Source organism: Malania oleifera, chromosome 13, assembly GCF_029873635.1.
Source record: "Malania oleifera isolate guangnan ecotype guangnan chromosome 13, ASM2987363v1, whole genome shotgun sequence".
In the NCBI taxonomy this organism is placed as follows: domain Eukaryota; kingdom Viridiplantae; phylum Streptophyta; class Magnoliopsida; order Santalales; family Ximeniaceae; genus Malania; species Malania oleifera.
This window is the reverse complement of record NC_080429.1, coordinates 41,634,175-41,658,465: the sequence shown is the minus strand read 5'-3', so window position 1 is coordinate 41,658,465 and position 24,291 is coordinate 41,634,175. Positions and strand designations below refer to the sequence as shown.

The 24,291-nt window shown below is 35.2% G+C and overlaps 1 protein-coding gene across 1 annotated transcript; it reads right to left on the bottom strand.

The window, feature by feature from the left end:
- Window positions 1-1,112: 1,112 nt before the first annotated feature.
- Window positions 1,113-12,399, bottom strand: LOC131146303 (5-formyltetrahydrofolate cyclo-ligase, mitochondrial). The gene is made up of 8 exons (XM_058095820.1): window positions 12,089-12,399; window positions 10,865-11,005; window positions 10,032-10,214; window positions 2,829-2,870; window positions 2,674-2,719; window positions 1,837-1,907; window positions 1,595-1,721; window positions 1,113-1,515 (listed from the first exon to the last, which is right to left on the bottom strand). Exons 1-8 carry the CDS (start codon window positions 12,354-12,356, stop codon window positions 1,491-1,493), a joined length of 903 nt encoding a protein of 300 aa, XP_057951803.1. The 5' UTR covers window positions 12,357-12,399; the 3' UTR covers window positions 1,113-1,490.
- Window positions 12,400-24,291: the final 11,892 nt, after the last annotated feature.

Genomic DNA, 24,291 nt, shown 5'->3' with positions numbered 1-24,291 from the left:
CAAACAAGGCTAAAAAAATTTTTTTAGATTTCCTTAATTTTTAGAAATTTTTGAAAAATAAAAACTATTTTGCACAACTAAATATTGAGCCTTTAAATTTTCTATCAATTTGTTTATATTCTAAAAATATTAACATAAAATAGGATAGAAATATACATATTCTCACGCCAAAATTTGAGAATAATCTTTCTTTCTCTATTTCATGTTATGGGTTAATAAAATTTTTATTTATCATTTGTTCATTAACCTAGTCTCTTTTAGTAAAAAAAAAAAAAAACCTAGTCTCTAGAAACCCCCCCTTCCTGGCGCATACGCGAGAGTTTTGTGGGACTCTGCCTTTTTATTTGTTAATTAAAGGATGATAATTTTTTCAAGGAATCAAAACCTCACATAATGAACATTTTTATTTCTAAGAACAGAAATTCTATAAATCAAACACAACCTACATAAACTTTCACCATTAAAATTTTATTAATCTATGGTTGATCTTACAAATACCTAATTATCATCGTTTATGTCAATATTTAATTTTTTTTCCTCTATAAATTCAATGTAGTAGCCCTCGTAGAAGAGAATGGCTGTCGCCTAATATGGTCAACCAGCTTGGCGATTTGGTGTACAAAGTGGGGAGCTTCTCTTTCGCCGAAAAGCCTTTGGAAGGGCATAATGAAATAGAAAGGTGAACTTTCTCAAGTTTGCTGGCTTTGTTATTAGGAATGGGAATATAATCAATGAGTGGTTGTTCGGTGTGGTGCGGGGAATAAACCTTGGTTGTTTGGTTCACAGAGTTTAAGATGAATGCTTGAATAATATATTTCAAGAATTATATTTTTAAACGAAATGTCACTTCTAATCTCGAAACAAACATGAAAATATGACGTTATGGGCAAAAATCTTGAGAGATTTCAAGAACCGAACACCTAAAATAAGTTAGTGCCAAGCTGCTTCATTTGGGCAGAATGGGGTTGAATGGGATCTGTGTTTCAAGAAGCATGGTGTAGGATTGGGTGTTGGAAGGTGGTTCGATACTTCTGGGCAGCCTGTATAGGACCAGGATTTGCAGATAAGGAAAAGATTTCATCGGATGGTGCCCGGTAATATCACGCTTGCACTTTTTCAAAAAATTGCAATAATCACAAACCAACAGAAATCTTTAAAACTAAGTACACCTAAGTACACCTTGACAGTTACTTCAAAACATCTTTCATTTTCTGAGTTTACTTTCGCTTTCGGAATCATTTCTGAAGATTTTCCAACAAAAATAGCCTTCGTGAATAATCAATCATCACCTTGTAACAACAATGGCACATTAAAGTTTCATCCCCTTCCTTGGACAGCCACGCACTATGTAATCACTGCATTAGAGCATCATAAAATCCTTTCAACAGCTTCCGAACCAAACAATCTGCAATTTTCATGAAGAGCTGGCAATTGAATAAGAACAGTCAGGCCTCCTCTCAATATTTCATGTCACACTTCATCCTGGAATCTCAAAGTGTCATCTCATGCTCCATCCTGAAAAGGTTCCACTGCTTAAATGAGAAAATGGAGTTAAAAATTCTAAAACAGTATCAAATTCAATAGTTAGTGACACCTCTCCAAGGCAGCTGAGCTAATGGGAATGGCACCACTTGGGGAAACAATCACATCAACAGAAACATCATTTGGAGTAACTGGTATAACTCCCTCATCCATTATCTGCAAAGAATATGACAGAGCAACTGCAGAACTCGAGCAAAGCAACTCAATTAAAACCAATAAAACCGATAACCTGACTATGTTTACCCCTAGAGCATGTGTCTGCTTTAGAAAATATAACACAGAATTTGTATATACCAAGGAGGGGCTCCTTCCAACTCTTCTCCTTTGCAAGCTCCTGGTATTTCCTCAAAAAGGAATCGTAATAACTTTCATGGTTTCATCATAGGTCAAACATGCAATGGAAAAGTCAAGAGGAAGATATTATTAATACTGAATATCCATAGAAGTTTAGAAGATAAAAGGCTAGTTTCTGCATGATCACCTTTAATTATTCTGCAATTAATTTGGAAACAAGGATAACACAAGTTAATATTTCATGCAGTAGGAGTTTTTTTGAGATTCATAAGGCACAATTTTTTTTTTGTCGGGGTGGATAGGAGGGTATGGCATAGGACAGCCAGGCAGAAAGAGGGGATGGAGAAAATAGAAGAGGATACAAACAGAAAAAGGGAGAGGAGAGAATAAAGAGAGATGAGATGAGGAGAGAGAAGACGATAAAGGAGCAGAATAGAGAGAGAGAGAGAGAGAACTAAGTTCAACTGCATAACTGACCGTCCTGTCACACAATCATAGTATTTACACTAAACAAACCCCACTTTAAAGGGCAAAAATAAAAATTACAGAACACAAGAGTAACGGAAACATCCAAAATTGCCCTAAATTATCTAAAATTTCAAAAAAATTCCATATTTCCCAAATCAAAACAAAATCCTTAATTTATAAATCCTCAAGTGGAACATGATTGCCTAGAAATTATTCATAGGTAATTCCCCCATTGTGGGGTTGAAGGAGTTCTTGGTAAATAAAAAAAAAAAAACTGGCAAACTAGGTTATGTCTATTAAATTTATTGAAGTATTATAATATGGTGACAAAGATCCAGAATTCACATATGGCAAGGTGCATAAACATACCCCCCACCACGACCCAAGCGTCTTCCAGATCTGTCAAATGCAAGTCCTGCAATTAAAGACCAGACAAATTGGATTAACAACATTTTTTTTTTCTATAGAAATTCGAAGTGTGCCATAGATGATCATTAAGTACCAAGAATATAAAAAATAATTACCAGGTAAGAGGAACAAGTCAACAGGGTCATTTGCCTGCATAACTGCACCAACAGAAAACACCCTTAAGATTCATCGTCTGTGTGTGGGTACTAAATACTCTGTTATTGGTCTACATAGTGTAGAGCAATTTCTCATACAAAGAATGTTGATTGAAAAACCAAAGGCTCCACTGCACTAACAATGAGAAGCATATTCTCTCCACACCAATTTAATAATCCCCACCAATATGCAAGATGGATAGAGGGCCAGAGGCAACTAGTTAGAAAGGATAAGACATCCAAAAAAAAAGTTGGTTTCTAATATGACATCTCTAAATATCAAGGAGGTGAGATTAGCCGTTCAATAGAAATGAAACCCTTCATCAAGTATGTGTTCAATCCCATATTATTTTTTAGATGTTGTAGAGCCAATTCTAACACAAAAATGCGTACAGTTAAACTAAACCATGATTTCACTTTAGAGAAGGCTTCATAGAACAAGGTTGGAATATGTTTAAGAGAAGTGAAACCTTATGTCAAGGTGGTTTTGGGAGTCAGCAGCTAACTCCTGAGACAAAAAAGGGACATATAGTGCTTAGCCTCTGTAATTTTTTTTTATCTACTCGCATATCAGTGCATCAAGAGAGTTTTCCCAAAACAAAAAAAATATGCAAAATATCTAAGCATTTTGTTTCTTCATAATTTTCACACTTGCTTTTCTTGTTTGATAACTATATCATTGACCTCTCTTGACATTCTGATGCCCAACCCTGTATTGTCTACCACATCATTATTGTATCCACGTTCAGAAAGCAAAATAGAAAAATATAGTAATCAATTCAGAATAATAAAGCAACGGAATTGACAATGTTTATCTCACCAGCATTCAACAAGATTGATACAAAATTTCCAATAAACAACAAAGACAGTAGTCTTGAGAATCTACGGCTCCACCATGCAAGCAATAAGAAAATATTCCTTCCAGCCCCATTTAATGACCTCAAGAACCAATGGCCACACCATTAACCAGGATGGAAAGAGGAGCAGAGGCAACAAGTCAGCTGGGATCATGGTTTTAAATTGCGGTAGCGGGTAGCGTAGCGTAACGGTAGCAGGTGTAAGGGGAAGCAGCGGTAGCGGATGTTACATAAAGCAGGTGTGACGACCGTGAATTTTTTTCAAGCACACACAACCATGTGCATATAAGCGTACTTGCATGTTTTAAGCTTTTAACCCTTCTTAAAAGGAGTTTTAGTATATTTTGGATCCTTTAGTTCGACTAACAAAGTTATTTGGTAAGGGCAACAAGTTTACATTTGTTTTAAACCACCATTGATAGAAAAATTACGTGTGTAAATATTTATATTTCTCATTGTTCTTATCTGTGATAAATTCTTATGTGTGCTAAATTAATTAATAAAACAAAATACATTATACACTCCATTAATCTATTAGATACATAAGACATACGAATAATACAAATATAAAATAACTAGAAAAGAAGGTGGTTGAAGTTGAAAAATATAGAACATAAATATCAAATTACTAATATTATCAAAATAAAATATTTTCCTAACAAGTTAGTATTTTCAAATTATTAATTAATGCAGAGTATTTAAATAAATAGTAAATGTTGTGTGATTGTCATCCTCATTAATAAAATCAATTTTTTGGTGTAATAGTCCTGTAGCGTATGTAACGGCCGTAGCGGTCCTTACGTAACGGTCGCGATCCGTAACGACCGCTACAGCCGTGATTCTTCTTCCTACCGATTTCGCAGTGTGTAACAGTATCGGTAACTCAAAAAACTGTTACATAACGGCAGTAATGGTCACGGCTGTTATTTAAAACCATGGCTGGGATACAATGACATTCAGAAAGTTGGTTTCTAGTATAGCATCTCTAAACATGGATGATGCTAGTGAGAATTTCCTGTTAAATGGTAAGACACGTGTTGCATTACAATTCAGTTAAAAAAGCTATAGATCAGTGATTTAATGCTTTGGTTTTATAGCCTCTTATGATCCCACATGACAAAAGTTAACTAGATCTGATGTTCAAAAAGTGAGAAAATTTCTGAAAGTCTTAGCCAATGAGGAAAGTGTTGTGTCGGGCACCCCACTTGTGCCAAACACCAATACTACAACTATTGCTATTGAATATATAATCAAAACTAAAGCAATGCAAAAACTAATAATAAAAGACAGCAATAAAGAACAATACAAGAATTTACGAGGTTCAATACAAAATAACTTACGTCCTTAGGCACCAACGATCAATCCACTACTTCGAGACAAATTACAACTTTGAGGTGCGTTTACAAAATGGGGAGAGGAGCTCTTTATATAGCTTCATCTCAAAGGTTCAAACAACTTTCCCACCAATGTGGGACAAACAAAAAAAAAAACTTCAAACAACCTTCCCACCGATGTGGGACAAACAAAACCAACAAATCTCCACCTTGACAATAAATTCAACAAATTTTCCAATCATCGACATTCTCTAGAGCTCCACATCATCAGTGCCTTCCAAAATATTCAGACTTGCAAGATATTGATCAAATCCAAACAATATTTGAACTTGATTGTTGTCACAATCTTTGTTAGCATATCTATTGGATTCTCAGTTGTATCAATCTTCTAAAGAAGTATTGTGTCTTCATCAATTATATCCCGTATAAAGTGAAACCGAACGTCAATGTGTTTCGTTCGTGCATGGTACACTTGGTTCTTTGCCAAATGAATAGCACGCTGGCTATCACAAAACACAGCAATGTGCTTCCGAACAACTATCATGTACTCTGCTTCTATTGTAGACAAAGCAATAGTGGACTATAAGGTAGACCTCACACTCACTGGACCATTGGCAAATGTAAAAACATATCCAGTAGTTGACCGATATTTATCCAGATCACCTGCAAAATCAAAATTCACATATCCAACAACACATTGATCAATAGTATTATTTTTCTCAAATAATATACCAACATCAATAGTACTCATAATGTATCGTAAAATCTATTTCACAACTTGCCAATGTCCTTTACCCGGATCATGCCTATACCTGCTCACCATACTAACAGCTTGTGAAATATCAGGTCTTATACAAACCATTGTATACATCAAACTACCAACTACACTTGCATAAGGAACCTGTGACATATACTTACATTCCTCGTCTGAATTAGGAGATAAGGATGCACTAAGTTTGAAGTGAGGAGCAACCGGAGTGCTGATTAGTTTTGACTGCTCAGACATGCCAAAACTTTGTACTACCTTCTTTAAATACTAATCTGAAACAAACTAACTCTTCCTCTCATTCTGTCTCTGCATATCTCCATGTCAAGTATCTTCTTTATTTCACCAAGATCTTTCATCCCAAACTCTTTATTTAACTGACTTTTCAGTTTGTTGATTTTTTCCTTGTTCTTTGAAGCTATCAACATACAAGAGAATATATAAAAGATCAATTTTGTAGTCTATGAAAATAAACACAATGATCATATTTATTTATAATGTACTTGTGACCAATCATAAACTAATGAAATCGTTTGTACCACTGTCTTGGAGACTGTTTTAAACCATACAACAATTTTCCCAGCTCGTATACCTAATTTTCTTTTCCAGCAACCTTGAATCCATCTGGCTGAGTCATATAAATTGCCTCTTCCAAATCACCATGTAAAAATGCAATTTTTACATAAAGCTGAACTAATTCAAGATCAAATTGTGCTACCAAATCCAACAAAATTCAAATGGAAGAATGTTTAACAACTGGAGAAAATACCTCATTATAATCAATACCTTCCTTATGTGCGTAGCTATTAATCTAGCTTTGAAGCGAACATTATTTGCATCTGAAAATCTTTTTTTCTTTACATAAACCCATTTGCAACCAATTGCTTTCTTACCTTTGGGCAGCTGGGCTAACTCCCAAGTCTGATTCTGATGAAGAGACTACATTTCTTCATTCATCGCTCTTTTCCACTCGTCTGATTCAGAGTTCCTCATTACTTCTTTGAAAGTGCAAGAAACATCATCATCTATAACTGGAAGTGCATAGGCCACTAGGTCAGTATACCGAGCAGGTTTTCAAATTTCTCGTCTTGTCCTCTGAGAAACAATTGATTCTTGTTGCTGTGAAGATTTTTGGATTGAAATTTCCTCTTCTTATACACTGTTCCCCACTATAACTGGAGAGTTACATTGTGTAATCTCATTTCTTATTGGGTTTCCCAAAATTGTCTCAACCTCCACCTGCTGTTGAGTACTACTGGTCTTTTCTTCAACTAGTGATTCCTTGCGTATTGTTTTCTTCATCATCGCAAGTTCATCAAAAGTCACATCCTTACTTAAAATCATTTTTTTCGTCTCTAGAAACCAAAGAAGGTATCCTTTGACTCCTGCACTAATCCCAAAGAATATTACTTTCTTAGCTCTAGGATCCAACTTAGATTTTTAAACATGACAATAAGCAACTGTACCAGATACATGTAAAGAATCATAATCATTAGCAAGTTCTCCAAACCATACCTCATAGGGTGTTTTTCCCCTAATAGCAGATGATGGTAGGCGGTTAACGAGATGACAAGCATACCTAACAGCCTTAGCCCAAAACCTTTTGTCCAACCCAGTATTAGACAACATGCATTAAACTTTCTCCAACAAAGTCCGATTCATGCGCTCTGCCACCCCATTTTGTTGTGGTGTATTTCTAACTGTAAAGTATCGTGCAATACCTTCATCTTGACATACCTTCACAAACGGATCACTCGTGTATTCACCACCATTATCTGATCTGAGCCGTTTGATCTTTCTACCAATTTGAGTTTCAGCCAATTTTTTCCACTTAAGGAAAATATCACACACTTCATTTTTATTCTTCATAGCATACACCCAAACGCTTCCAGAAAAATTATTAACAAAAGTAACAAAATAATGCATACCACCCAATGAAGCAGTTTTGGTAGGCCCCAATACATCTGTGTGGATGTAGTCTAAGATACCTTCAGTCCGGTGGGTCGCAGTGCCAAATTTCACTCTTACCAATTTTCCCAAAATACAATGTTCACAAAACTCAAGCTTACATACCTTTGCACCCTTCAACAAGCTCGCTTAACCAATTGTTGCAAAGATTTTTCACTTGCATGTACCAACCGCATATGTCATAACCTGGTTGTATCTAAACCTACATTTTTCTCAAAAACAACAGCTACTAAGCCAATAACTATACTACCTTGAAAATAATACAAGTTATTTTCCTAACATCTTTCATCACCACAAGCGCACCTGATTTAATCTTTAAGGTTTCACCTTTCAAAGTGATAATGAATCCTTTAGATTCTAAGGCACCCAATGAAATCAGATTTTTCTTTAGACTTGGAACATACCTAACATCAGTCAAGGTTTTAACAATTCCATCTTGACATTTCAACTGTATTGAACTTATTCCAGTTGTTTTACAGGTATTATCATTTCCCATAAAAACAACCCTACCATCTAATTCTTCAAAATTAGAAAATCATTCCCTATTGAGACACATGTGATAGGAACAACCAAAATCCACTCACCAAAGTAATGTGTCAAAGATGTTCCAACAAGAGAAAAATCTAACTCAATTCCATCACGCTTGGCTATATTGGCATTATAATGTGTTTTGCCTTTATTCTTCTACTACAATTTAGGACAATCTTTCTTCCAATGTCCTTTCTCATAGCAAAAGGCGCATTCATCTTTAGGAGGTATTCCATGAAATTTACTCCTTCCAGGTTTACGACTCTAAGAACGTCTCCTTATTGTTAGTGCTTCTGTTGTTTCCTTATGGACCCTCTGATCCTTCTTTCTACATTTAGTATTAATCAATGCAGTACAAACAACATCAAAAGTAACTTTATCTTTCCTATACAATAAAGTGGTGATCAGATGTTCATAATCATCAAAGAGGGAATTTAGTAACAATAAGGCTTTATCCTCGTCTTTCAGCTTTTCATCCAAATTTAACAAATCAGCCAAAATTTTATTGAAAGCATTTATGTGGTCAGTTATCGAAATACCTAATTGAGACTGGAAGTTAAACAATTTCTTTTTCAAATAGAGTCGATTTTCTATACTCTTGGTCATAAATGTATCTTCCAATGTCTTCCACAATTTCTTTGCAGATGTCTCCCTCATAACACTATTTCTGATTTTTAGCGAGACACAGACGAATTGTACGACATGTCTAACGATTGATCTTTTCCCAATCTCTGTTGCCCATATCCTCTGGTTTATCATTCAAAGCAATATCTAATTCCTACTGGTATAGGATGTCCATCACCTCACATTGCCACATACCAAAATTATTGGTACCATCAAATTTCTCCACTTCAAATTGAGCATTAGCTATCGTCTTTGACAATGATATCGAAACTGTTGAGGTTGGAGTTCGTGTGGACAGAGTTTCTTCTACTACTGCACGCATAGTTTCTGTCAACTTCTATATATTCAATAGCAAACAACAAAGCAAAAGGCCTAGGATGAATAGTACCACACTTATCCCAACTGTGTCTACTCTGTACATCCTATGAAATTTCACTTTGACCAGACCGATCTCTAGAGAGCGATTGAGTTGCAATGGTCTCTGAGCACTCACTTAGACAAGATCTTTCTTAGACATCAAAAATGAAATCAATGATCCTAACAGAGAAATGCCTCCTTATAGGCACTATCAACTTGACTCCGATACTAATTGTTGTGCCGGATACCTCACTTGTGTCAAATACCAATACTACAACTACTGCTATTAAATATATAATCAAAACTAAAGCAATGCAGAAACTAATAATAAAAGATAACAATAAAGAACAAAACAAGAATTTACGAGGTTCGATACAAAATTACCTACGTCCTCGGACGCCGACGATCAATCCACTACTTCCAGACAAATTACAACTTTGAGGTGTGTTTACAAATGGAAAGGGGAGCTCTTTATATAGCTTCATCCCAAAGGTTCAAACAACTTTCCCACCAATGTGAGACAAACACAAAAAACACTTCAAACAACCTTCCCACCGATGTGGGACAAACAAAACCAACAGAAAGTATAAACATTTCCAAAGATATAATTTGGTTTTATAACAAAGCAAATACAGGTAATTAAAAAGCCAGCATGTCAGAGTTTCTATTCTAGGAAGGGCGGTGTAGGGGCAAAGAGAGAGACAGAGAAAATATACAAGAAAAGAATTACCATCCTCACGTTTATTCCCATCGTCATCCACTAGAGCTGGCTCTAAAATGTTCATGGAATTTGCAACTAGATCATCAATACTGGAGATGTTGAGCATTCGCATGTTACTATTCTTGTCCTCTATGCGTGGAACATAAAGCTTTTTCTTCATCTGCCTATGGCCATCTTGATTTGAAAATACATCTTGAAAGACAGTAACAAACACAGAGTAAGCAATTACTTGCATTGAAAAACATAATACAATTTTATAATTGAATTCACAGATTCTCACTAGAAGAACAATTTGCAAGCATAATGAATCTGATTATGACATTTTTAATACAGTAATTTCTACCTAAATATTTTAAAGCATCATAATGATATCTATAGACAATTGCCACCATATTTCATATATAAATCTAACTTGAACATCATACGAAAAATCATTGATGCAAAATATATTTCTTCTGAGCAATAACCTTACTACGGTACTTGGCATCATGCTTTCTCTCAAATTTACACACCTATATTAAAGGCTACTTTGGTAGCAGCTGTTGCTTGTTGTTTGCTACTTAAAATATTCTTCTTCTTTTTTTATTTCCATTTTTCATTTTGCCCTTCTAAAATACACACACAGCAAATACATTCTATTCATAATTTTCATTTTTTCCCATGAAAGTAGAAAACATAATTGCATCCAACCATCCCTTCACAAATGTTTAGTTAACAATTTCATAAAATAAATTTCAACTTGGATCATTCCATTCCACTGCACCAATAAAATTCGAACACCCTACTACAATATCACAAAAACATAAAAAATTCAAATGCTGAAGGTAAGGCATAGAACACACCTCCAGCTGGATTTTGTAGAATTTCTGATAACACCATAGATGTATCTACTTCCCTCAAAGCACTGCAGCTTATATAACCACACAACCTCTGACTCAACTTGAACCATGGAGCATCCAAAACAATTCTCTGAATTGCATTATCTGGAAATATCATCATGTCACAAAAAAATCCTGACCCAATCCAAAAGCATTAAGAATCACATTTGTAGGGCTACAACTATAACAGCAAGCTGCTTATATAAGAGGCCTTAAACATTGCTCTTCAGCATAAACAATCCATTCAGCATCAACCTGTGTTCTATCAATTGCAAAAATATAAATGCAACACACAGAAAACACAATCCACCCCCCCCCCCCCAACAACTGTTTACAAAAACTAAAGGGTACAACATTGCATTACCAAAAGAGGACATCTGCAACCCAATTTTTTTTTTCCTTTTATGGTCGATTGTTGATCCCCAGTAAAACAGTCCATGAAGTTTTAAGGGGTGCATCATGCTTGGGCCAAAAAAGCCTTTGCACCAGGACTTCTTTATGATAATTGCCATTAACCATGACTTTCCAATCATAAACAATACCTAGCCAACATCTTTCACTCTCCCAGAATTGAGCACTGATCCCCATTATAACAGTCCATGGAATTTAGAGGGTTACAGGCTTTACAAAGAACATAGTTTGAGTTCATCTTGATAATTGCAATTAACTACGAGTTTCCATCACAAACTATACGAACCAAACACCTTTGATTCTCACAAGATAGAGTGCAACCCCCATCATAGAAGCCCATGAAATCAAAAGGGTCAAGCATGTTTTGACAAAATAAACAGAATCTATACACGAAACGCATCTTCAGAACTTCAATAATTCATCTTGATTAATGCAACTACGACTTCCCAATCACAAACAATACCAATCCAATATCTGTTACTCACAGGATAGAGAGTATTACTATTGAAGTCCAAAAGCCCAAAAGGGCTCAACATGCTTTACCAAAAGCAGAGCTTCAAAACCAGAGTTTGCACAAGGAATTGATCTCGGTAATCGAAAATAGCTATGACTTCCCCCATGAGGAACAGAAATCATGGATGAGGAGACGACTGAAAAAAATAATAACAAAAAAAAAAAAAAAAAAAAACAAAGCAATGTCCGATCTACCACCTACTCCTGAAGGCAACACCAATCAAATATCAAAATCCAAAGCAACCCCATAATTGCTATGTGTACCTTCTTGGGATCTCTGATTTGCGTCCATGCTTTTGAGCGCCTTGCGGACTGTCGAGCGAAGGGTCCGTTTCTGCATGAACTGGGCGTCGATATGAGCCGTCTGGTCTCGGTTGCTCATCCTGGTAACAGTGGAGCGTAGAGACGTGGCGTCCGGAGGTGGGCGAAGGATCCTACAGGCGTAGGTGAAGGGAAGTCCCTGCGCAGCTGCCGTCGCAGCTGTGCACGATTGGGTCATTAGCAATGCTCTTGCCTTGCGTTTAAAGCTCATTTGCTCTCATTTTTCTTGTCTATGCAACTAATTGAACTCCTCTTCTACCTATATAATGTTATAAAATAAATAAAGAAGAGGTAGAGACTATGCCTACTTCACGGGTAGATGGGATCAAAATTTCATTATCACGAGAGGAATTATAATATGATATGAAACCAATCTTGTACAAGATATCTCTATCTTTTCTTTATCCCTTCTTCACTTTATCTCTCCTCTTCTGCAACATAAAAAATTTATCTATGAAAGTATGGATGCAAAAATAAATGTCGTAAAATACAAATGCTCTCTTTCAAAAGTTTTTCAAATGAACAAAAGGAAAGAGAGTAAGAGAATAAAAAATTTGTCCCAAAGAAAAGATTTTGCAATAAAAAGTTATTTGGGGGAACTTTGATCAAAAAATATTTGAGAGAATTTTAAAGTTAATCAAAGTTGCTAATTAAGACTTATAGAGGGGTATTTATCGAATTCAAAAAATTATGACCGTTGGGGACACGCTTGGTATTTTGAAATTTGTTTAATGGAAAATTAATTACGTTTTACCGCAAGTAATTACTGAAACCCAAGAGGTTCGGTTGATCGGTCCAAGCGGCAGTCGGCTATCCTCTCATAGCGTATTTTGAATTTCAAAAGGGTTCGGTTGGCCGAACAAAGGGCGATTTCCCTTTCTTGGTGGATTCAGATAGCTAGCCAAATGGCTGGTCAGCCAAGCCTTGAAGGCCGATCGGCTGAGGCTGATTTTGAACTAAAACGACGGTCGGTTAAGAAAGGTGGAAAAGTTAATTTCTTTGGTCAATTGACCATGGACGCTATGTTCATTTTAGGGTCGATTGGGCGAGGCTTAGTCAAACATTTGACTTTTTTCCTACGGTGTGATCAGTCGATTGAGCTATTTATAACATGAATAAGTCGATCGATCGAGCCTAATTAAAAACTAAGTTTAAGCCCTATTTTTTACCTTAAAACATTTTAAAACTTTTTGTATGATTTTGGCTTTTATGAAAAAGGTTTGTCTTTGGTTTGGTCCCCTAAGGTCAATCTATGGTCATTCTGAGCATTCAATCATATAATGTAGATGCATGCATTATTACAGACCAAAGATATAAATTAAATGCAATACAAATAAGACAATAGATGTCTTCTTCTTCTTCTTCTTTTGCTTTCCTGGTTGTTTATGGAATACATCGAACAATTTGTTCTTTAAGTCCTTCGGGCTTCCACTTCTTCTTTACCTCTTGTGTGTGCTGAGATATAAACTTGTTCAAACACTAAATACACACATAAGATACGAGTGCTTTGTCAGCATCAAAATAGGGATCGGACTCAAAAAGTCAACAAAGTGCATTAATCTTTATATAATACAATCTAGAAGATAAAGTTGACAACTTTTCTAAAATCTGTTTCTTCCTAGAAATAATAGAAGTAATATAAAGAAATTCTTTATTTCCTTTATTTGTAGTTTCAATGTGATATCCATTAAGTCTTAAATCTTTAAAGTTTAATAGATTTCTTCTAGATCTGCTAGAATATAAAGTTTCATCAATTTGTAATAAAGTACTTTTAGGTAACTTTATATTAGATCTTTAAGAGCCTTCAATCAAATTTCTAGAACCAAATATTGTATTAACATTTGTTGAAGATATATTCAAGTAATAGAAATATTTCCTATCTCGAAGAATTGTGTGCATTGTAGCACTGTAAGCTAAACAAACTTCTTCCAAAGACATCTTAGAATCAATCAAAACTTTAAGACAATTCACACTACAACAAATATTTTTAAAACTCATTACTATAATTGATCATAGCAGCAATTTATTTATAATCAAAATACAATATTACTTATTATTTATCTTAAAATATTACATCATTATTTTCATTTGAATTTATAAGGAAATCAGCAACATTAAGATAAGCAAAGTTAGATGGTTCAGTATTAAGATCTATTGCAACAACATTATTAAAAAAATTTTGGTTCAACCTATTTACTCTTTTCTTTTTCTTTTATAGATGCTTGGTATAGATCTACCAAGTGCCTGGGCGTACAATAGGTACTTGACCAATGACCTTTTCCTACATCTATAACATTCAGTTTCATACTGGATGAGTCACTAATTTTGATCATTTACCCGCTTTTGGGGGTCAACCCTCTTCTGAGGGATTACAACCTCACGTTGATGCCAGTGATTATTTCGACTAAGGCCACAACTATGCCCACGACCATGCTTGCGACCTCGTTCTCGACCACGAGATGTATTATTATTCACTTTAGGGAAAGGGGTCAAACCAGTTGGACGAGTTTGGTAATTTTTCATAAAAAAAACTCGTTATTTTATTCAGCGACAAGAAGACATGATATAAGTTCAGAAAATTTAGTAAATTTCATTTCCCTATATTGCTGTTGCAGGAGCACATTAGTGGGATGGAAATTAGTAAATGTTTTTTCTAGTATGTCTTCATCATTAATATTTTTACCACATAATTTTAGTTTTAAACTAATCTTATGGAGGGCTAAGTTATATTCATCGACTGTTTTAAAATCATGCAACCTCAGGTGCAACTATTCATATCGAGCTTTTGGTAAAATCACAGTTTTCTGGTGGTCAAATCTATCCTTTAAATTTTTTCATAGGATAAGTGGGTTTTTAACAGTGAGGTATCTAGTCTTTAATTCTTCATCTAAATGATGACAAAGGAAGATCATAACTTTTGCGCGATCCTGCAGGGATGCGGTATTTCCATCTAAAAAAGTGTTTCCCAAGTTCATTACATTTTGATGGATATCAACATCAAGAATTCATGATAAATAATTGTTGTCTTTGATATCAAGGGGAACAAATTCAACTTTGCTTAGGTTCAACATCTAAATAGATTAACAATAATGAGGCAATTTAGAAAACAAAATGTAAAAAGTGAAATAAAATTAAGATAATAATATAATGTTATTTCCACTCTTCTGGGTACTTAAATATGTTTCTTTAGGAACATTATTTTATTTTTCTCAATTTATACTCTTCAAGAGTATGATTCTAGTTTTTCAATATTAAATTGGGTAATAATTTACCACTTTTTTTGGAAGTTTAATATACTAACTCATCTAAAAGATAAACGTTTCACCTTTTCAGGGAGTCGAATTTAACATCTTTTTGAGAGGTTAAAAAATATACCTTCTTCAGGAGGTAAATATTTACCATTTCTTCTGGAAATTAGATACATAACCTCTTCAGGAGGTCTATCTCTTCGTGAGATTAAATATATAGACGAGAAATTTAAATATATTGCCTTTTCAAAATGACTATATATATATATATGGAAGATTTAAATATATATAGTCTCTTCAAGAGGACTATTTTACCATCTCTTCTTGAAATTGAAAGTTTAAATATACATGTATATAGGCGGTACAGAAACCATCCATTAAGGCGGTATAAATATACAGAAATATATCAGTCGGTTATAGTCTCGTAAATTAAATAAGAATTAAAAAAATAAGCTAGTTGGTTAGAATCTCATGCTATTAATGTGTTATAAAAGATGCAGAAAATAAATAGAGACAAGACAGAAATTTTACGTGGTTCGACTATGCCTACTCCATAGGCAGATGAGATCAAAACTTCAATATCTTGGGAGGAATTACAATATGATATGGAACCGGCTATCTTTTCTTTATCTCTTCTTCACTTAATCTCTCATCTTCTCTTATCCTCACTATATATCTACTTACATGGAAACATCAAATATGTGTCTCAAATGAGAAGGGCAGGATGCCCTTTAATAGGGTAATATGGATAGCTAAGCATTTATTGGGGGAAAAATCTAAGTGGTGAAAGATGGGGTGACATACACTTTATTAGTACAAACATATGAGGCAGGTTCACACAAGACATGAATTAGTGCAGATATATGGGACAGGTTCATAGTTGATATGGGAGACATCCACCTTTATTTCATAACACATAAGATGTTTTGGCATGTGTGTGTTTTTTTATATGCTTTTTATTAATTATGGAATTTTAATGATGCATTTAAGTATGCTTTGTTCAAGATTCATATGAAGTGCATGTTGGGTAATTTTTAGCAATTATGATTAAAAATTTTAATGGGTGTTAGGTATTGTTGTCAAAAATTAGAAAAATAAAAATTAGATATAAAAATTTAAAAATTAGAAATAAAAATGAAAAACTAAAAACCAACAACTTGTTTGGTCAACATTTATAAAAATAATAAAAATTAAAAACTTAATTAAAAATGCTCATTTTTATCTTTAAATCAAATAATATTATAAATATAATTAAAATAATAAAATTACAAATAATACACATTAGAAAATTACTATAATAAAAATAAAATGTACTATAATTATTTTACCTAATTGTTTTACTTTCAAATTTTACTCTACAATGAAATTTTTATTGAACATGACAATTGAAAAATGGTGAAAGTGTTTTGTAAGTGGCTTTATTATTATTTGTAAAAAATTATTTATATTTTTATTTTAATTATACTTAAATTCATATGATAATTTAATTTTGATTTTAATTTAAAAGTATATATAATGAATAATTTATTCCAAAAAACTATTTTTGGATATTAAATTTTTGGCAACGGGTTGCCAAAACAATTGAAAGTCATAAAATATTGTTTTCAATTTTTTAACAAACAGCTGAAAACTAACAATAGAAATAAAAAACTGACAACATAAATAAATGCATTTTTGTAATCTGCTTCTTCACTGTAAATAAATAAAAACAGAAAACAACAACGATACCAAACAGACCCTAAATATTTCATAGTTATGAGCAAGAGTTTTGTTGTATTTTAAGATCTCCTTTATATATATACAATTTTATATTTGCCAATGAAATATTACATTCTTATGATCTTTAGAAACCACTTATATTAAAGTATTTTTTAAAAAAAAATATAATTTTATATTTGCGAATGAAATATTTCATTCTTATGGATCTTTTGAAACCACTTATGTAAAAGTATTTTTTAAAAAAAAAAAACAATTTATTTGAAAAAGTACTTATCTAAAAATAGTCTGTAATTACTTATTAGAAATACTTTTTAGGATAAGTATTTTTTAAAAAAGAAATACTAGTTTTCCTAAAAAAATAATTAGAAAATATTTTTTTTGAAATAAGTAGTTATTTGAGTGTAAACCAAACATTCCTTATTGATATAAATCCTTTATTTAAGTACTTTTTTTTAATAATAAGTACTTACATTTAAAAATGTTTCAAATGGGGGCTTAATGAAAAATAAAAAAATAAATATAGATAAAATTTATGCTTGAGGAATGAGAGAAGATTTTTTATCCATTTGTGTGGTTATATATAAATTTATCAAGTTTTAATTTGCCAATTCTTTAAAAGTTTCATCTTTGGTAGGAATCAAAAGAGGGAAGATTTTCTTTTCAAATAATATATAGTACTTTTTGGTCTTTATTTGCCAAGTTACCCCACCTTTTATCCAAAGAAATATTCACTACCTAGCATGCTACTTAAGGATACACGTGTAATTTCAAAATAAAACAAAAAATGAAATTTACTCTTAACTCCTTGACGTAAAATACCTAATACACCTTCTCTTATTTGTAATGTCTAATGTTTCAAAGGAAAATACAATAAGGGTTTAAAAGTAAAGCTAAGAATTTTTTTTTTTTTTTTTTTTTTTGTGACAACAAATAACAACAAAACAAATCTTAAGTCCCACTAGATGGGGTCGAGTTCATGAATCCTTTTCTACCAATTTTACATAATGTTGACTTTGGTGTAATTCTCGAAGAGGGGGTGAATTGAAAATTTAAAAATTCTTCCTAAGTTTAGTTAAGCCAGCAACTGTAATACACAACCTAAGGTTTGTCTAAACTTTTTCCAATATCACAGAAAAACTACTGAGCAAATATTTAAACAAATAAACCAATTTTAGTATTTCCCATCCATTCAAACCATATATGTAAAATAATTAAGACAATAAATAATAGTATACATATATGGAAATTGAAGTGTAGAAAATAAGAGAACACACAATATGATATCGAGGTTCGGCCAATATTGCTTACGTCCTCGCCTCAAGCTCACAAGTAAGACGATTCCACTAATGCTCGCTTAATGGGTAGAGCGACACCATTTACAACATCACCTCTCCTTACTGGGCGAGGTATACCCTAGGTCAGATTCATAGGACTGACCCCAACCTATACAACCGATCCTTACGGGTTAGATCAACATCCCCTCAGGCCACGACTGAAATGCAATCGATAATGAAATATAAATTTTCATGTACAATATACGTGCTTCTCTAATAAGCAGATATATACTAATACGCACAATACAATTAATTGCACTTCAGTATGATAGGATGTTGGTTTTACAAAACTTAACATCTTGTTTTGATGCTAACAAACAAGTAGAACTTAACATATTTGGTTAAAGTGATGTCATTTCAGGATTCAATGATGAATGTAAGGTCAAGTGTTCAAAAAGATTCATGAAAGCTTATATTTCAAAGAATGAGGATCAAATGAAGCTTAGACCTCAAAATGACATATCTTGAAAGCTCACAAGGATCAAGGAACATGGAAGGCCCATATCAAATAATGATCCATAATAAAAGCTCAAAGAAGATTAAAAGATCAAAGATTAGCGACAAAGAAAACTCAAAGCAAAGAAGAGTCAAATAAGTTTTTAGAACAAGCTTTGTAAGTACTTCAAGTTTGATTCAAGTATGACTTTTCATTTTGAAACTCATTAGGCAAACGAGATTTAGAGACCTTAGTTTTTAAGTCTTAGGACATATTTTTTAAGGAAAAACAAATTGATATTTCAAGATTGAATAAGCAAAGAAAAAAGAGAAAAAAAATATTTTAAAACAAGAAAAAATTGTTTGATAGGCGACTGACTGCACATGGACAGTCAACTGCCATGTTAAAGGGTTTTAAATAAATAGACAGAAACATGACAGTCAACTGTCTAGAACTTGACAAGTGACTGTCAGTGCAACTTGAGACGACTGATTGTGTTTTGATAGTCGTTTGTCACTCTTCTGGTCATATTCAAAAACCTAGATGTTTAGTGATAGGCACCTGACTCCCCTGTTGACAGGCAACTGCCATCTTACTGCTTGTGCATTTTATACGTGTAATACACTAATAGGCGACTGCTAGAGTCCTCACAGTCAACTGTCATGCGGCAAAATTTAAAAAACATAATGGATATATTTTGAAATATTTAATTACTTGAAGCTCAAACTTATTTAAATCTTGGACCCTACTCTAAGTAAACTTGGGGAACAAGTTAGATACTTTTCTACATCTATAAATACACCAAAGTTAAATTGATTTTTTAACCAAGAATTCAATTCCGCATTCAAAATCTCTCTCGATTGCTCTCAAATTCTTAAGGCTCTTTCTTGCTCTCAAATTGCACGAAGCTTATTGAGTTCTTACTGATTCTACTCACTAATATTGTGCTGCAAATACTAATTCTTTCATCCATTGAAAGAATCATACGGTGAAATACTTCTAGAGCTTCAATCTGAATTTTATATTGTGAATTACATTGAAGTATATAGTTTTGAATTGTTGTACTAATCATGTCACGCCCCGAACTCGATAATGGGACCCATGGGTGAATTAGTAACCTAACATGTCCTTGTATCATACAAAACATCCATACACAGGACAATGAATGAGGGTCCGACCCTGTGGGGTTCTCAGGCACCCTATACACATCCATATACAACATAATATACGTAGCAGAAAATGGTATTTCTATACACATCCAATACCATACTAGAGTCTATAAAAAAGGAAATTCATGTTCATAATACAAAACACAACCCACATTGTCAGCCAAAACCACAAAAAACCACCCGACACAGTCCTAGTACTTACCCAAGTACCCCTCGCAGTACACCGACCACTACGCTCCCAACTCAAAGGACGCTAGTTTTGATTACTCGAAGGACCTGAAAAATATGTACATATAGTAGGGGTGAGACACCTTTCAGTAAGGGCAGATATAGGTTATATCGGTGTGTGGCATTTGAGTGTTATCATGACACAAAACACACACAGTTAAATGCAATTCCAGTATTTTCACAATACAGTTCTCGTACAGTGCATACACGCAGACACACTTGATCAAGCAACCCGGTGTCATCACACCCTTCGCCCTGAAGTTGGCCCGCATTACACGGCATCCTCGGCACATGGCTAGTCCCAGACTCCCATGGCATCGTACCGATACAAACTGGCGGATCCACACCCTTCGGTGATCAGCCGGTAAGGCTTACACCCTCGGATATAGAGCCAGACACTCTTGCCAAACACGACCAACGATTTCATACACCCTCAGATATAGAGCCAGACACTCTTTCAGTACCTGGAACAATTCGGAACGCAGTTCCTATTGCATTTCAACAAAACACAACCATGCATGCTCATATAACCAAACAAACCACACCCATTTGGTAATCTAAAATCATGATTTTCCAAACACATACAATTTAAACAAGTCAAGGCACGACCATTCCTATAACACAATATATATCACAATCTATTTACAATTTTCCAACAAAATCAGGGATGCAGCCCGTCGCCCCCTTTTCCCAAAACTGTTACATGAAAAACCCATAATTTTTACCCACTAGATTTTGCCAAATGAGTAACCAAAACACACGCAAGACCGTGAACCATAGTTCTACTGAGTCTGATTTCAAAAATAACCGACATAAATTGAATCCCCTTACCTTTCCCCAAATGATCAATCCCAAACTCTATGACCCCTAAATAGCGAATCGAGTTCCCAAAACCTACAAAACACAGTATAGAAGATACTTACAATCCTATTCCCTACATAACTACTGGATCAAAATTGAAATTCGAGCCTTACCTCGATTTCAAGCCAAAACCCGAAAATGTCCGGAACGAAAATCCGATCTGTAGAACTTGTAGAGAATCCTTCACTGATCCTCGTGGTAACGTCGAATCATTGATTCCAGCAATCATCGGCGAAGAAATCTAGAGAGAGGGAGTATCCATTCAAGTTCTAGAGAGATAGAGAGAGGATTTGAGATTTCTTAGCTGAGAAGTAATGAAAAGTGATATTTACCCTTTGACTCAGCCGTCCTCGTCGACGAGATGGTGCCTTCATCGACGAGGCATTGAAGACACCTCGTCGACGAGATGGTGACTTCGTCAACGAGCCTGAGATTTTTGGATTTCTAAAACCTATCGGCTTCTCCTCTTCGACAAAACCCTGCACTTCGTCATCGAGCAACACGAACCTGCTTAATTACCACTTTACCCTTCTCTTAATTAATTTAATCCATATATCACGGTTCTAGTTCTTACAACCTCCCCTCCTTACAAAAATTTTGTCCTCGAAATTTGCAATCTCTCATTCATAAACTCATACATACAACCAAACACATACACGCAACTCTAGAAAGAAACTGGCGACTATTACAACATAGCCCCATCACAACATATACACACCCTCACTTATGGTGGAGGAATACCATGGTTACATACATAAACCGTCTTAGGAGTCATAATACACACACTCCCCAAGACTAACCACCTAGTCCACTATAAAGTAGGGTAATGTACACATACTCAAAACAACTATGGATACTTCCGCCGTATTTCCGCTTCTAGTTCCCAAGAAGCTTCCTCAACCTCGTGATTCCGCCACAATACCTTTGCTAAAGGTATATCCTTGGTACGTAACTTCTGAACTTTACGGTCCAGAATCTGAATGGCTCTTCATATGCTAAAGTATCCCCAATTTCCAAATCCTCATAACTCACAATATGCGATGGATCCAATACGTACCTTCTCAACATGGATACGTGAAACACATCGTGCATCCTTGAGAGTGCTAGGGGTAGTGCAATCCTGTAGGCTATCGGACCCACACGATCAAGAACCTTGAATGGTCTGATATACCTCGAGCTCAATTTGTCCTTCTTCCTGAATCTCATCACCCCTTTTCATCGGAGCAATCCTCAGAAATACCTCACCCCCCCCCCACCTCAAACTTTAACTTACAGCGGTCAACATCTGCATAACTTTTTTGCCGAATCTGAGCCGATCTAATCCGATTATGGATCAAACCACCTTCTCAGACACCTGCTAAATATGTTCAGGTCCTAACACTTGACATTCACCAACCTCATCCCAATACAGAGGAGATCGACACCTCCGACTATACAGAGCCTCAAACGGTGCCATCCCGATACTCGCCTGGAAGCTATTGTTATAAGTGAACTCTACCAGTGGCATAAATTGTATCCAGCTACCACCGAAGTCTAATACACAAGCCCGCAACATATCTTCCAAGATTTATATTGTTCTCTCCAATTGTCCATCAGTTTAGGGGTGGAATACTATATTGAAAGTAAACTTCATCCCCAATGCTTCCTGCAAGCTCGTACACAATCGAGAAGTAAACCTCGGGTCTTGATCTGACACAATGGACAATGGTACACCGTGCATCCTAACTATCTCATGCACGTACATGTCTGCTAGCCTACTCAATGGATAGCTAACCGTCATTGATAAGAAGTAAGCAGATTTGGTTAACCTGCCACGATCACCTAGATAGCATTTTACCCGTGAAGTACTGGCGACAATTCAGTCACAAAATCCATGGAAATATGCTCCCATTTCCATTCCAGAATAGCTAAGGGCTGCAACAACCCTGCCGGTCTCTAATGTTCAGCTTTCACCTACTGACATGTCAGACACCGCTCCACGAACTGAGCAATCTGCCTTTTCGTACCACTCTAGCAGAAGGTCTTGCGCAAATCCCGATACATCTTCGTACTACCAAGATGTACCGTATACAAAGAACGATGCGCTTCCTACAGAATCGTCCTTCTGATCTCATCATCGTTTGGAATACATAGCCTAGTCCCAAACCTCAACACACCTCCCTCAGAGATGTTAAACTCCGTAGCCAACCCTTGCTATACCTTCTCCACAATCTCAGCTAACTCTGCATCACTAGCCTGCACGGCTTTAATACGCTCGAACCAAGTCGGCTGGATCATTAAGCTAGCAATGAAAGCCTAATGGTTACTAGCCACCAACTCTATACCCAAGCTCTCTAGATCTCATTTGATGTGATGCTGAGCTACAACTGCAAATATTATAGCATGTTCCGACTTCCGACTCAACGCATCGGCTACCACATTAGCTTTCCCTAGGTGATAATTGATGGTGCAATCATAGTCCTTGATCAACTCAAGTCATCGTCTCTGCCTCATGTTCAACTCCTTCTGCGTGAAAAAGTACCTGAGGCTTTTGTGATTAAAGAAAATCTCGCACTGCACACCATACAAGTAGTGTCACCAGATCTTTAGTGCATACACAACAGCAGCTAGTTCCAGATCATGCGTAGGGTAATTCTTCTCGTATTCCTTTAATTGCCGAGAAGCATACGCTATTACCTTACCCTACTGCATAAGCACACATCCCAAGCCCTTCAGAGACGCGTCGCTATAAATCACAAAACTGTCATCCTCAGAAGGAATTGTCAAAACCAGAGCAGTAACTAGTCGGTGCTTTCAACTCCTGAAGGCACTACTCGCAATCACTGGTCCACTCAAACTTCACCCCCTTCCTAGTCAATCGAGTCATAGGTCCAGACAATTTAGTGAATCCCTCCACGAACCGATGATAGTAACCCGCCAGTCCTAGAAAACTCTGAACCTCCTAAACATTCTTCGGCCTCACCCAGTCGACCACAGCTTCGATCTTTCCAGGATCCACTGAGATACCGTCCTTAGACACCACATGACCTCAGAATACAACTTGATTCAACCAGAATTCACACTTCTTTAGTTTAGCATACAACTTCTTCTCCCGCAGAATATGTAATACTAATCTCAGATGGCTTTCATGCTCTTCCAAACTCCTTGAGTA